This window comes from Pestalotiopsis fici (genome assembly GCF_000516985.1).
Source record: "Pestalotiopsis fici W106-1 unplaced genomic scaffold PFICI_Scf_4, whole genome shotgun sequence".
Classification (NCBI taxonomy): domain Eukaryota; kingdom Fungi; phylum Ascomycota; class Sordariomycetes; order Amphisphaeriales; family Sporocadaceae; genus Pestalotiopsis; species Pestalotiopsis fici.
In genome coordinates, this window is record NW_006917094.1 from 462,118 (window position 1) to 476,471 (window position 14,354).

Genomic DNA, 14,354 nt, shown 5'->3' on the forward strand with positions numbered 1-14,354 from the left:
ATACGAGACCTACAAAACTCTTTAAAATTACCAATGGCCTAAATGAAAACCTAACCAGTGCTTGGTTCAACTCCTCTTAGTTCTTCGGATATCTTGAGTGCTTCCAAATACTCGTCTCGCTCCGCCATGACAATTCGGTTTCGTTGTTGGAGCTCTTCGCATTCCTTCGTCTTTGCGCGCAGCCTTCGTATAAGTTCGTCTTTGTCTAATGATTGCAGGTCCTCGATAACGGGTCGTAGAGATCCAAATAAAGCAGCAGTTGGAGGCGGGGAGACATGTTCACCGAAATCTGCAGATAGCTTGGGAACAGTCTGAGGAATGTTGACCTTGAGACGCTCATCCTGGCTAGTGGAGACTGAAGGGAGTGGTATGCAAAGATAGCTGCCTCGCTTTTCGCCCTGCGCCGCTTGGGAAGGCTCTGTCACAATGTTGGGCTGCGCGAGAGGTTGCGAGGTTGAAGGCTCACGAGCAGCGAGGCGTCTCTCTTCCATATCATTTGGCTCGATTATGACTCCATGAGAAGTCTCCATATGGCGGCGATAGTTGTCAAACCGCCCAAATCCCCAGGTTTGTCTTCTGCAGGCTGGGAGGCGACAAAAGTACTGCCGCCCGACACGATGTCTTGACCTGCGGTGCCGCGTGAGTGAATCAATTCTGGAAAGTCCCTTGCCGCACTCGGGACAAATATAGTTGCCAGGCTTGTGGCCAGAACGTCTGTAATAATTAGTCCATGGTTCGGGGGTGTTGCGCAATCCGCTGCTGCTGTACACGGGTCACTAACTTCCACTTCTCCGTTTCCTCGGCAGTCATCGTCCGGGTGGACTCAATGTGGGCAAAGGTAGCCTGAGTACGGTCATGGCCAACAGAATTTTCAAATCCATCCTCTTCGACCATGTCGGCATCAGAATGAGACGACTCGGGTCCGGATGACTCGTCATCGCTCATCTACACGGATAATTTGTTAGTGCTCTTCCCTTTTTTTTCCTTCACCCAGAGCAGAGCAAGCCCAGGAAGGAGTCCCGATGGGCGTATCGAGAAAGACGACTTACACGACGAATGTCGGGTATGGTTGCCATGTCCGAAGCCACACTGCGCTCGTCAAGTAAATAGTCGTATATGCATCAAAAGCAATGGGATCGTGTGTGATTCTGTGATTAATGTGCCATTTGATGACCTCTGGTGTTGTCGTGTGGCGTTTTCTGGGTTTGGTTGGTGTGTTGGTGTTGGCCCGGGAGGTGTTTGGCGTTCTAGGGGCGGCACCTGGTGTTCACACCGGATTTTGGTGGAGCCCCACCACCGTTTGCGGTCCCAGTCCAAGGAAGTCACCTTAATTCGGCAGCGCCTCCAGCGAGCTGGACTCGATGACAGATGTTACGGTCAAAGTTAGTTCCGACCCGCACCAAGTACATATGTAGGTCAAGTTGCAGCTGGAGATCCACGAACTACATGTACAATACGACCTGGGTGGAAGTGAGATACATAAAGAATGTACGTACATAAATTGAAAGGTCTGCACATGGGAAGCATTGTGGGAGCAGGGACAGTGAAATTTACCCGCTTTTTTATTTTCCAGTTGCGAGTGAGCAATCTGACACAATGTGTACAAGGTTCATATCAGTACATGAGGGGAGACTTGTTGATGCCGCCGACATTCTTCTTCCTAATGTCCGTCTCCATTTGATAGAAAACTGCCAAGCCGGGCCCTTTTTTGTTCCTCGCCTGGTTCCTTGCTTTGCTTCCCTTTCCAGTCCTAAACGCCATGCTGATCAAGAAATAATTCCCGTAAAATATAATATACAACGGCGTACATCATCAAGCTGTAACTGGGGCTTTGTACACAGTGGCTGGCCTCACTTTCCCTTGTCATACTGAGTTGGACGCTGTACGTCTGGCACGGAGCAATACCGTTGCCGGACCATGACAGCACATCTGCTCGCGGATTCTTCCCTTTCCGTGAGCCAGTAGACGTGGCGTGTCTGTCAAGCAGACCCGTGCTCTGCCACAAGTTCTTAGACATCAAATGTCGTCTTGCCTTGACTACGCCGTAATTCTCGGAGAGTGGCCATGACCCCGTTTGACCGCAAACGTTCCAAGACTAGCTTCATACCGTCGCGGGACTTGACCAGCTGATCATCAGTCTTGTTCGAGGCAATAGATTCGATGCTACCCTGGATGCGTTTGGCACCCCAGCCAGAAATCCAACCGCCAAACCGCAAAGGACTAGAGTCCTCGGAGTCTTGAGCGGCTTTGCGACCACCAAGAGTGGAGCGGTAGGAGAAAGTAGTGGTGACGTAGGTACTAGGTGACAAGGGCCGAGACACGGTAGAGAGCCCAGCTCCTTGTTGTTCCGGCGGAGTCGTCGAGTATCGTTGCTGCTCCGTCACACTGAGCACACCAGTAAAGTTGAGATTCCGACTCTGTGTAGTCATCCAGCCTTCCTTGATGTCCACGACGCTTTCTTCCAGCACAAAGCTAGACTTGTCTCCACCACCGCCAGTAATGCTCGTCGGCAAGAGCTTGACAACGGCCGATGGCATACGAGACTTCTTCAGGTGCAGACGTGTCGTATACAGTCGACCTGACTCTGGGTCAATGTGCGACGAGATGGTATCGGTAGACAGGACATGACTCGAGAACGGATTGAGCTGTGGGGAATAGTATCGTAGGAAGAAGGCGAGGGTCACTGTCGGAAATGGGTGAGAGTAGTTGTGGTTGGTCGTGTGCGTGAGAACCATCTTGCCGTTCGTGAGAGGGTGTAGGCCAAGGAGATGGGGAAAAGCCAAGTTGAGGCGTTGAATTCGAAAAGTAATTGGGTGATGGTACAGAACGTAAAGGTCGTTGATGTCGTGCGCTATCGATTTCCGCGTGCGTCAATTGTAGGATGGGAATTGAGGAGGAACGTTTTGCTGTCTGGGTGATATTGAGGACTCGTGGGTCACATTCAAACACGATCAAATGTCGTCGCTAGACATGACAGTGGCGAGGAGGTGCGTCAATCGTATGATGCAGATGGAAATATGCGTACGAGCGGGGAGAAGTTCGAGGGTTGGTGTTACACTTGGGCGCTCATCGACATATGATCTTAAGGTTTCCACCCTTCAGAAGTAAGTGATGTCGTACGACCCCAGCACCAAAAAACGACCACTTGCTGCAAAAGCCAGAAAGAGAGTTGGGCCGCCCACCAACGTTTCTTTCGGATGGGATTTGGGGAAGAATTGGGGGGGGCGGGGAGTAGGTCCAAAGTGTAGGTGTAATGTTCTCGACTCCTGCACCTTAGGTAGGCTTCTGTAGGTAGGATCGGTCGGCTCGGGGTGTCGCCTTTCCATGCCAATCGCCGGCCGCAAAGCCAATTTTTCTCGAGAATTAATCCGACGCGTCCGATTCGCCCAATTCGTCCCGTCTTTGGGGCTTGGGCGGCTGTCATTGGGTGAGAGCGCCGGTACTCCAAAAGCGGGGAATGAGCACAGGCCAGCGACACTTTGAGAGCTTTGACTGCCCGGAACTCGAGTGGCAAAATTTGGTCATCAACGACAATTGGCTGGTCATGTACAAGATCGACAAAGCTCCAAGCTTCCCCGGATTTTCGGCTGCATTCTGGAGCCAATTGGCTTGACAGTCCGGCACGTGCTCGTGTGTATGACCACCACGATGCGACTCATCACTTATACATTAGTCTCTTGTTATTTCTAGTCACCCTGTTTAGTATCATTAAGAGAAGCCATGCAGAATTATAGATTAAACGTAATTAGCAAACCTTATTTCTTGGCCGCAATACTATAGAAAACTATCTAGTAGTCAGTGCTTGATTCTCGAGTATTATAACTAGGGTGTTTGTTCTGCAGCCAAAATCCGCTTTCGGAAATATCGACACTTCCAACGCAAAAATAACGAAGAGATTTACTGACAGTTCAACAAGGACAAGAACATTAATCAAGTGAAAAACAAGTAAACAGAAGAGGAATACTTGGATGTAAAAGAAACGTTTGAATAAAATTAAAAATATCTGGATTAGAGAGAAATACCTGAATAGGGGGGATGAGAGAGAACTGCTTGCATAGGAGAGAAATGCTTATACTCTTTTCCGAATTCAGATAATCCAACATATACCACTACTTTACTACTTTCAAACTTGATCGATCAGCCTTCGACCTGAAAAAACGTACGACGAACTAAATTCTTCGATCATTTCCTGCCATTTTCGATCGGTAACTGTCCCCTGCTTCGGAAATATGGCCTTTAGCGACAGTTCCTCAAATTCCAAGTAAGTCGGGATCCATCGGTATTTATGGTTTTGCCGAAAAATTCTTCTTGCCGACGAGGCCAACGCATCCACTCTTTCGTTGCCTATAACACTGTCATGGGCTTTCACCCAGTGCAGTTCGATCCGGCAACCCCTTTCCACCAACCTTTTAGCCAAGCAATTGATCGCCTCGAGAAGAGCTTGTGTGTCGGCACCTTGATCCTTGTCTGGCGACAAAATCTCGTTCATTGCGCGTTGGCAATCGGTAAACACCTGTACCACCTCTTGGTTCGCAGTCTGGGGATACCGTCGTAAAGCAGCCTTTAAGGCTTGGTGGATTCCGAACAACTCGAATGGCGCATTTCGCGGCCCTCGAAGGACGGCTATTTCATCACACCATAAGTCGCGGTGCGGAACCTGTTTAAACGCGATGGCAGAACACGCCAGCTGCCGTGGGTTCTTGAAGTTCCAGGACGCATCGGTCCACAGTACCATGTCTTTCTCAGGTTGGGATGAATTGTACACATTATCGGCGTATACTACGCTTGCTTGTGGCGTCTTAGCTATTACAACAAGCCCGCCGGCAAGAACTTCTGATTTTGTTGTGTCGAAAAGATGGGCAAAGTCTGCCAAGAACTGCCGTGGGTTGATCTTATGTATTGCGAACTCCTCTGGGTGTGGCACATCCGTGAGAGAGTGGAGTTTGCGCTTCTGTATATCAAATTAAGTTGCTTGTCAGATCTCAAACATTGAATCAATCATACCTCGTTTGAATCATCACTCTTGATCGAAACCGAGCAGCTCAACGTGTCTGACTGGTTCCGTCGTTGGCCTTCTTGCTTTTCACGGTCTTCGCGGATCCTTTCGGCTGATCGGAGACTTTCCAGCATCGCCACTACTACCGAAGGAAAAGGCATCTCCTCGGGAAAAGTATCAATGGCTCCCAGAAATTCTTCAAAGCCGAGAGATAGTGGCAATTGACCTCGATCGAATTCTTCAAGATCGTTGGGTATTTCCATTTTGATGAATAAAAGGTTATTTGGTGTATGGTGGGTGTGTGGAGTGGCGTCTGATGCATGTAATGCTGCGTTTGTTTGTATTCCAGCGGGCGTAGACGTGTGATTTTGCGCTTTCAGAAGTTTGAAAATTGGAAAAAAAAAAAAAAATATGAGGTAGGGCCACTGGCTTTGACAGAGTATCACCGGATTCTCGAGATACCGGAGATGGCAACGGCCGCAGACGATCGATGGTGTTCCAGGTGGCCAGTGCTATCACTTGTAGCCATCACCCCGTCAGACACAGGGACTTGTGCTCAAACGCGATAGTCAACAGTCGCTTGCATTGGAGGCTGTCAGCTGGCTAGAATCTCCACTGCCAGTTCCATTCATTTTCAAACAACTCTTCTAGGATTGCAGTTCGATCCCAGTGCAACCTTCTCTTCAAGGTACCTCACTGATGCCATGATCGCGCGTTTGGATAACTGTTGCATCCCTTCCTCTTGAGACCAGAAAACTGTTGTTCGCGAAAAAAGAAAAAAAAAACCTGGGATCCGTATAACTTATTTTTTTTCTTCAAACTACTGACGCTGAATAGTAATAACCAACCCTCCTGGCCTTCAAGGCACCATCCGTTTGCAGTTGTTACTTACAGGGCCATTGATTTAAATCTGGGAAAGCTTCGTCACAGCCCTGATCTTGAACCAACCCTGTCCGTTTGCAAGCACCTCGAAAAGATCACAGGTCGATTTTCACAACGCCCCCCTTTTTTTTTCAGGGACTTTATCGTCTGTGCTAAAAGATTCGCTAGCCTTACTGCCGTGAACTATTTGCTCAGAGAAATGATATACAAGTACAACAAATTCAACTTCAAAAAAAGAGAGAGAAAAGAACTAGATTGAAGTAAATAAAAACTATAAAAAGAAAACCACGCGTGTCCGACAAGTCGGGGCCATCGAGGTTCCGGAAAATTAATGCCTGTGGGAACGGGGGGGCAGGGGGGAGTTATCCCGATCCCGATGACTTTTCCATTACTGTTTTGCTCGAAAGAATCGTTGATACTTTCCGTCGAAAGTTTGACACAAGCGATCCTTTAGAGTGATACTCAAACCACTCAGCCACCGTGGCAGCTTCTCGTCAACAGTCCTTGTTGAAGGTGCCATTAATCGGAATCTATAGACTCTCCCACACAGCCCCGAACTTTAACCAGCGCATAAACATTTATTCATTCATTGATTTGCATTTCTTATTCATTCATTCATTCATTCATTCATTCATTCATTCATTCACTCATTCATTTCTTACATATTTCCTTTTTGTTCACTTCTTGCCCATTCATTCATTTGCTCATTGTACGGGACAGGCTCATTACCTGAGTTTCCGGGCTTCCCACAGCCATTTCACCATGTATCAGTCCATTGTTCCCTTGACTTTTGTGCATTCATCGCAACTGCATTTTGGTTTCATTGAGATCCGAAATCAAGCAGACACTCCTTTTTCCACTTATCATTATTGGTTTTCTTTGAAGTATAACCAGATGCTTTGCCACATGTAACTGGTCTAGGGTGTGCCGGAAGAATGAATTAAACAATAAAGGGGGCGAAAGCATTTGGCAAGCAGGTCCACGTCATTTGGCAGCATGAACTGAGTGCGATATGCATCTTGGGATCATCATGGCCTGGACGTAGCAGAAGGTCCTATTTGGGAACAAAGGCGCAGTCAGACAAAGAAAATTTGGCGTCAGATGTTGATCGCAGACCCAAATGGCGGTGTTGCGACCACCTACTAGGCAGATTTCTGATTTGTCCTATTGACTACACGGCCTCGTCTTTGTCTTTATAACCTAGACAATGCTGCATGTTGTAACCAACAAGAACATTGTTCATTACAAATCCTTTCACCAAACTCCCAAGCCAGCAGGGAGATCGTTGTATAAATCAACAACCCTGCGACGGCAAAGTTCCTCTCCCACTACCATCAGGATAAAACAAGTCCGTACGTGAGCACCCTACCAAAGCAATCAAAACTTCCCTCATCAGATCAACACTAACCTAACAGTACAAACTTCAAAGCGAAAATAACCAGTCATCATGATTCATCCGGGATCTCAAACTTCGACCAATGTGTTCCACAATGCAGCAGAGGTGCACACCCCGGTTGCGCGGGCCGCAAAGGTCATATCTACCGGAGAGTTGTCATATTCCACGACTCCAATGACTTCTCGAGTTGCGAGTCAGGTTCTGAACCCAACGACAACAGGATGTGCCATGGCTGGACTGGGCTATCTTCAGCTGTCCAATGACTACGGAGTCGTTTCCGACAGCATGTGGACGGCATTGACCACTGTCAGAAACGGTCTCGATACGCCAGAGGCTGTCAGTACTCCTCACCCAGGCGGGTTCCTGGGCTATTTTATCATGGAGAATGCCACCCAGTTCACTAGCGAAACCGAGTTTCTGAACCTCCAGGTGGTGACCGAACCAAAGGGAGATAGGAGCATGTGGGTGCATCCCGCTTTTGACTCGCTCCGGTCCCGGCAAACATTCATCTGGGCAGTGCGCATCGGTCCCAGGAACTGGAGGAACATTGCAGATGACAGAAATGCCCACTGGTGTCTTGTGGTCGGTGAAATCGAGGCACGACCGGCAACCGTTGTGTCGCGAGGCACCACGTTCCCATATACCAACCGCCGGGAAGACTTTGTGGACCTTTATTACGACCGGTCCATCCGATCGATCCAGATCTTCAATCCATTGATTGATGACGACCTGAACAGAGAACGCACGCATAGGCTTCTGGCACGAGAGATCACTGTCATGTTGACACGAGCAGGCATTGCTGTTCATACGGAACAGTTTCGCTTTGGCCAGGCAGAGTACGGGCAGGTAACAGAACCTTGGCAGACTGGATTCCAATGCTTTGGCATTGCACAAGAGTACATGCGCCGACTCAATGTTCGTGCAAACCTTGGTCTCGAAGACACATCGGAAGAGGCAGAGCAAATGATGCGCAGCACATATGTAGGTCTACCCCGAATTTCCGTTCTTCGAGAGTCAATGATCGCCGCTTGTGCTACCAGGGCTGTCATCCAGAGTGACTACAAGGCGAGAATCGCAGTCGAACTCCCCGGACAAGGTATTGAGGCGGACACGGTAGCCCCTATGGCAGGTGGAGGCTTTGGTGAGCATCCGCAACGCATCGATGACCCTGACAATGAAACGCCGACAGCCAACATATTCATCTCAGTCAACAAGGGACCTCTACCGGGCCCATTGACGGCATGGCAGCCGACGACATCGTAGTTCCCTAGAAGGATAGCGAGATGGTAAATGAAAAGATGAAGTCGAGGTGAGGGCTTTTGATGCTTTAGGTAAGTCATTACATGCAAATAATTCGTGTAAACCTTTTCGAAATAGATTAATTGAGATACATGAATCAATAGTCTGTGGCCTTCCTTCTGCCATGCAACGTCTTGTGAGGTCGTGTACGTGTAGTAGGTAATTGGATTGCACCATCCAATAGCCAATGGTGCATCATCTTGTACGAATGAAATTGTTTTATGTTCTTCAATCATTGAACTGCACCATTTACCTTGCAAGTAATTCATTCTTTCTTCCATCACTCTGAGCGTGGAGGTCTTACTTCCAGTAAGATTGCCAAGGTCAAGGTGGACTTGCAAGTTCCAAGCATTGAGGCTCTTCTCTAGTGTGGACGTAACATCGTCGCCCGGGCTTGGCACTGCACGCCAAGCACGTGGCTCATGATGAATCTGTTCTGTTTCTCTTTGTTTTCCAACGTCCTTGTTACCTGCCAGCATATTTGAGCTGTATTACAAAGGGACCTGACCGCCTTTGGCCGCGAATGAAATGCTAGATACCGACCGTGCGACTCACATATGCAGTAGCTGGCCACTAGTCTCTCGGATCGATCGTCTGATCGCCGCCGGGCTCCTGTACGATTAATCATGTCAAAGACTTTACGAAATACATTCTTCAGATGGGCGGATCGAACAATTTTTTGATCGCTTGTCAAATTGGGCGCCAAGAGCAGACAAAGAACCGGCGCTCTGAAACTCGGATCTGGGAGGCCCTGGGGGTCCTTCCCCAAGCCCCTCTAGATCCCTGCGCAAACTACGCCGCAACGGTAGAGGTCCGCCTATCACAGCCCATGCTGGCGTTGACCAGCTTCCCAGATAGGGAGGCCAAACAGAACCCATCCACAAAAGAACCATTGAGCGATCACAAGCCTAGCAGAGATGCCTCGACGCGATTCGCCCAAACCTATGCGGCATCTGCCTGTTCGCTGCTCGAGTGGAGAAAACCCGCCCTCGCCCGGTCGTGTTCTCTCTCTCCGGATCGTCATCAAAAAGTCGGCCCCTGCTGCTTGCCGTTTCTTATCTATTGGCCATGATGTGACCCTGATGGCGTCGCATTGTGCTCGTCATATAACATGTCGCCCAACCGTTCCTTGCATCCTTTTTGCTCCACCAGCTTTTGCTGTCCCACTGGAGTCGACATTGCTTTGGTTGTGATTTAGAGATTGCCAAGCTGGTTGTTTCAATAAAACACCAATTGGTTTTTTTCAATTCAGTCAAGAGGAAAGTGAGCAAAAATGCGCTGGTCATCCATCGCATCCAGCCTGTTGCCGTTGGCAGCATTGGCCGAGTCCCGAAGCTGGCAGCATGTGGGCAAGCAGGCACCGAGGGCAGCCCTCAAGACCGACGACAACTTTGTCTCTCATTACCTTGCCAACAGGCAGACAACTGGATCAAAGTTCCTCAACGACAATACAACGAGTACGGAGAGCTCTTTGGCAATGATGATGGTGGAATGAAACTTGCTGACACGCACATGACAGGCTTTGCCGTAAATGGCACCAGTCTCCCAGACGTCGACTTCGATATCGGCGAGTCGTATGCTGGGCTGCTTTCAATTACAGATGACCCAGAGGCAGCTGAGAAGCTCTACTTCTGGTTCTTCCCATCCGAGAATGAAAAGGCAGACAAGGAAATTCTGCTGTGGCTCAATGGAGGCGTAAGTGAATTTAGGTGCCAATTGATAGGTCGTGTATTGCTGACTTGTTACACAGCCCGGCTGCTCGTCTCTGGAGGGTCTGATTCAAGAACACGGCCCATTCATTTGGCAGTACGGAACTTTCAAGCCGGTACCCAACCCTTGGAGTTGGCATCGCTTGACAAACATTGTCTACATTGAGCAGCCTATCGGTACAGGTTTCTCCCAGGGCAACGTCACTGCATCAAATGAGGAGGATGTCGCAGCACAGTTCCTCGGCTTCTGGAAGAACTTCATCGAGCTGTTCTCCATGCAAGGCTACAAGGTGTACATTACTGGCGAGTCCTATGCAGGCATGTACTGTCCGTACATTGGATCTGCCATGCTGGACGCCAACGACACCACCTACTACGACCTGGGCGGTTTGATGATCTACGACCCTGTACTCATGGACGATATTGTGCAGACAAGTCACACGGTTGTGCCATTCGTCGACTACCACACCAACTTGATGCCGTTCAACGATTCCTTCAATGACTACCTGCACGAGCAGCACGATTCTTGTGGCTTCGCCAACTTCTCGGCCACCTACCTCCAGTACCCTCCTCCGGGCCCTCAGCCGAGCACCAGCGATTTGTCGGACGAATGCGCCAACCTCTGGTATTACGTCTACAATGAGGTCTTTTCCGTCAACCCTTGCTTTGATGTGTACCAGGTCGCCACCACCTGTCCTCTGCTGTGGGACGTTCTCGGTTTCCCTGGCTCTCTCTTCTACATCCCCGAAGGTGCCGATGTGTACTTTAACCGTACCGACGTGCAACAGGCCATTAACGCTCCCATCCAGGAATGGGAAGAGTGCTCTTCAGGCAATGTTTTCACCGGACGCGGAGATACCTCTGACCCCTCTGGCTACAAGGTATTGCCCAACGTGATTGACAAGACCCAAAACGTCATCATTGGCCACGGTATCCTGGACATGATTCTGCTGGCCAACGGCACTCTGCTCTCGATCCAAAACATGACGTTTGGCGGCAAGCTGGGATTCGAAAAGACGCCCGTGGAGCCCTTTTACATTCCCTACCACGCCCTGAGCACCGCGGACACTATTGGCTACGAGGAAGACCCGACCCTGCTCGCCACCATGGCCAGCGCCGGCGTCGCGGGTGTGGCGCACACGGAGCGCGGTCTGACCTACGTCTCGGTTGACATCTCGGGCCACATGATTCCGCAGTACGCCCCCAGCGCGGCCTTCCGCCAGCTCGAGTTCCTCCTCGGCCGCATCAGCAACCTTAGCGACACCACGCCCTTTGAGACGGAGCCAACCGCGCCGCAGTCGACGGGTCCCTTGGGAAACGGCACGGGTCCGTATACCTACTATGACGGATCAGAAACTGTGGATTCAGCCGCAGAGTCCAGCTCGTCTGTGCAAGCCCGCAGTGTCGCCGGAAGCCTGCGCTTTGAGCGTTGGGGCCTTGTTGGCATTATTGCCGGCATGGTCTACTTGCTGTAATTCGGCGGTAGTGGCAAGATGGTAACAATAGGCTCAGCCTTGAGTAACTTGGTTGTAATAGACAGTTAGAAACATGTCATGAAAATGAAGCTAATTGACGAAAATGACGATAATGTATGAAAATGGGGATAGCGAGAAAAGAAATCAAGATTGTTCCTGATAACATTATTGCTTCATGCCTCCATTCTTGGAAACTCGGTCTCACGTATCACGATTATTTCATTCATACTCCGTCGGGGACCAGACGGACGCAGTCTGATAATACACTGGCTTATGCCCTAGTGATTTGTACCAGCCCCAAAGCAGTCAAAGACATCCATTTCTCTTTGTCTGATTGTAATACAGTATGGTACAGTCTATGTTCTGGCAGTGGACGAATGCGACAAACATTGCCTTTGTCAATGTGTGGTGTCGGAAACGGAAACATACCACCCGGGCGTTCATGTCATTATTTCTTGTTTTGTTTCCCATTGGCAGCAGCTTCTTCCTCTTTTGCTATGAGCTCCTCTTCTGCAATCAGAGCTCGAATGTCTCTTGCCACGAGGTATTCCTTGGTGCTATCCATGACCTTTTGAAGCACCTCTCCTCCAGCCAACACATCGGGAAGATTGTGTACATCGAAACCAGCTCGGTGATCGGTACAGCGGTCCTGCTGGTAGTTGTATGTTCTGATCTTGTCACCTCTGGTGATCTTTTCCTTACTGAGGACGCTGTTTCTCAGAGTAGCTGCCTTTTCTTCCCTCTCTTCTCTCCTTTGTGAAGCTACGCGGGATCGCAAAAGTTGCCATGCCTTGTCTCTGTTTTGATGCTGCGATCGTGAATCTTGTATCGAAACCACTGTTCCGGTAGGTACGTGCGTTAGACGAATGGCGGATTCGGTCTTGTTGACATGTTGTCCTCCGGCACCACCAGCTCGCATCTTCTCCGCCCTGACCTCCTTAGGGTCAATGTAGAAATCGGACGTTGGGTCGTTGAAGTCGGCTTCGGCTTCGGAGCCACCCTCGGGGAAACTGGGCAGAACCCAGACGGCAACGGCACTCGTGTGCGTCCGCCCCTTGGTCTCGGTGGCGGGAACACGCTGCACACGGTGCATGCCCGCCTCACCGCGGAACCGGTCGTATGCGCCCGTGTCGAGAATCTCAATGACTGCTTCGCTGAGGGGTGTTTCTGAGCCGGCGCCTCCTTGAGTCTCTCCGCCGTCCACTGTTTCGTATTTTACAATGTTGGTTCGTATTCCTACGCGAGCACAATACGCGCGGTACATTTTGAAGAGGGCGTCGGCAAAGTAGCGACCCTCCTGCCCACCTGGACCAGGTCGTATTTCCAACAGACATGGCATGTCTGCGTAAGGATCGCGCGGCGTCAATGAAGCTGTCAGGGCATTCGTCATGTTTGCCAATGAGGCATGCGTCGTTTCGAGCTCATCTCGTGCCAGTGCCTGGAGCTCCTTGTCGGAATCCGGGGACGAGATGAGGGAGTTGAGCTCCTCTAGAGACGATCGCGCCGTGTCCCATTCTGCCAGGGCATTCGCGACCCTGCTCAGATCGCCCAGTCGTTTCGCGGCCTTTGCGTCAAAATCCTCTGCCAAGGTGGTTTGCAAGTCTTTGTGCTCGGCGGCAATGTTGCGGGCGCGTTGCAGCAGGGCTGGTGGAAGGGTCGTCGCAGTCGTAGCATCGTTGGTCGCATATCTACGAGACAGCAATTGCACAGGCCGAGGTAATTGGCCTCGGCCAGCAGCAGAGCTCCTCAAAGCGAAGGCGCATCGTTGACACACCCATTGTGTTGTGCGCATGATTGCTGACCGTATTGAGATCGGTCAGTACAAGCAAGCCATGACGAACTGTTCAAGACCGAGCTTAAAAAAAAAATCCAGGGCGTCACCCGCCAAGGCACGCGCTGCTCTTAGCGTCTACAGATGGCGGGAGCTTGCCCCAGTACCGCCAGTAGGGTGCTGAACCCAACGTACAAGCAAGTGGGTACCGCGAGCACAGTACATGTCAACATCCATGTATCTATCCTCACCCTACATACCTACATATGCAACACACAATATCATGCGGAAGTCGTATACTAAGGTAGCTTTGGCAATAAATTTACACCTGTATCTGTTCATCTTTGAATTCTTCCCAAGACGAGCGAAACCGCATGGCCCCTAACTACATATCATATCTAGTGCACAATGACCACTGTCATGAATTTATAAACATTGACATACTAGATACTGTAATAATCCATCACCCGAATATGGATCCAAGTCGCACTATTCACAAATATTCATGTTTTCTCTTTGAAATATGATACGATCTCGTTGTGCCAAGTACTGAAGAATTCTGCCAAGAAAGGTCCCGCAATCCTACAGCTTTGGCTCGATAGACTATTCGCTGCGCTGTGTTGTAATTAATCTCCATCACACCCTTCGACCATCTTAGTATATTAAAACTTTCTCAAATCTGCTCTAGCCAATGTGGCTCCTCGCTTTGACTTTAAAGTGCTCTGAGAAGAACTCAGAAACACCCCCTATTATACAGAAGTATTAACACCGTAAACCAGAGGAAAACTATTCGTTTCAAACTGGTATTCCAAACCAAACAAAACCG

The 14,354-nt window shown here is 49.7% G+C and overlaps 6 protein-coding genes across 6 annotated transcripts; 2 read left to right on the top strand and 4 right to left on the bottom strand.

Annotated features, from left to right (window-relative positions):
* Nucleotides 1–50: 50 nt before the first annotated feature.
* PFICI_06112 (uncharacterized protein) lies at nucleotides 51–1,076 on the bottom strand (the record flags this gene model as incomplete). Its single annotated transcript, XM_007834693.1, has 3 exons — nucleotides 51–714; nucleotides 782–945; nucleotides 1,050–1,076. The coding sequence occupies 3 exons, from the start codon at nucleotides 1,074–1,076 to the stop codon at nucleotides 51–53; spliced, it is 855 nt and encodes a 284-aa protein (XP_007832884.1).
* Nucleotides 1,077–2,009: 933 nt separating this feature from the next.
* Nucleotides 2,010–2,735, bottom strand: PFICI_06113 (uncharacterized protein; the record flags this gene model as incomplete). Its single annotated transcript, XM_007834694.1, has 1 exon — nucleotides 2,010–2,735. The coding sequence occupies one exon, from the start codon at nucleotides 2,733–2,735 to the stop codon at nucleotides 2,010–2,012; it is 726 nt and encodes a 241-aa protein (XP_007832885.1).
* Nucleotides 2,736–4,123: 1,388 nt separating this feature from the next.
* Nucleotides 4,124–5,259, bottom strand: PFICI_06114 (uncharacterized protein; the record flags this gene model as incomplete). The annotated part of the gene is made up of 2 exons (XM_007834695.1): nucleotides 4,124–4,951; nucleotides 5,005–5,259. The coding sequence occupies 2 exons, from the start codon at nucleotides 5,257–5,259 to the stop codon at nucleotides 4,124–4,126; spliced, it is 1,083 nt and encodes a 360-aa protein (XP_007832886.1).
* Nucleotides 5,260–7,325: 2,066 nt separating this feature from the next.
* Nucleotides 7,326–8,537, top strand: PFICI_06115 (uncharacterized protein; the record flags this gene model as incomplete). The annotated part of the gene is made up of 1 exon (XM_007834696.1): nucleotides 7,326–8,537. One exon carries the CDS (start codon nucleotides 7,326–7,328, stop codon nucleotides 8,535–8,537), a length of 1,212 nt encoding a protein of 403 aa, XP_007832887.1.
* A 1,309-nt stretch (nucleotides 8,538–9,846) lies between these two features.
* Nucleotides 9,847–11,757, top strand: PFICI_06116 (uncharacterized protein; the record flags this gene model as incomplete). Its single annotated transcript, XM_007834697.1, has 3 exons — nucleotides 9,847–10,030; nucleotides 10,093–10,268; nucleotides 10,324–11,757. The coding sequence occupies 3 exons, from the start codon at nucleotides 9,847–9,849 to the stop codon at nucleotides 11,755–11,757; spliced, it is 1,794 nt and encodes a 597-aa protein (XP_007832888.1).
* Nucleotides 11,758–12,205: 448 nt separating this feature from the next.
* PFICI_06117 (uncharacterized protein) lies at nucleotides 12,206–13,549 on the bottom strand (the record flags this gene model as incomplete). The annotated part of the gene is made up of 1 exon (XM_007834698.1): nucleotides 12,206–13,549. The coding sequence occupies one exon, from the start codon at nucleotides 13,547–13,549 to the stop codon at nucleotides 12,206–12,208; it is 1,344 nt and encodes a 447-aa protein (XP_007832889.1).
* Nucleotides 13,550–14,354: the final 805 nt, after the last annotated feature.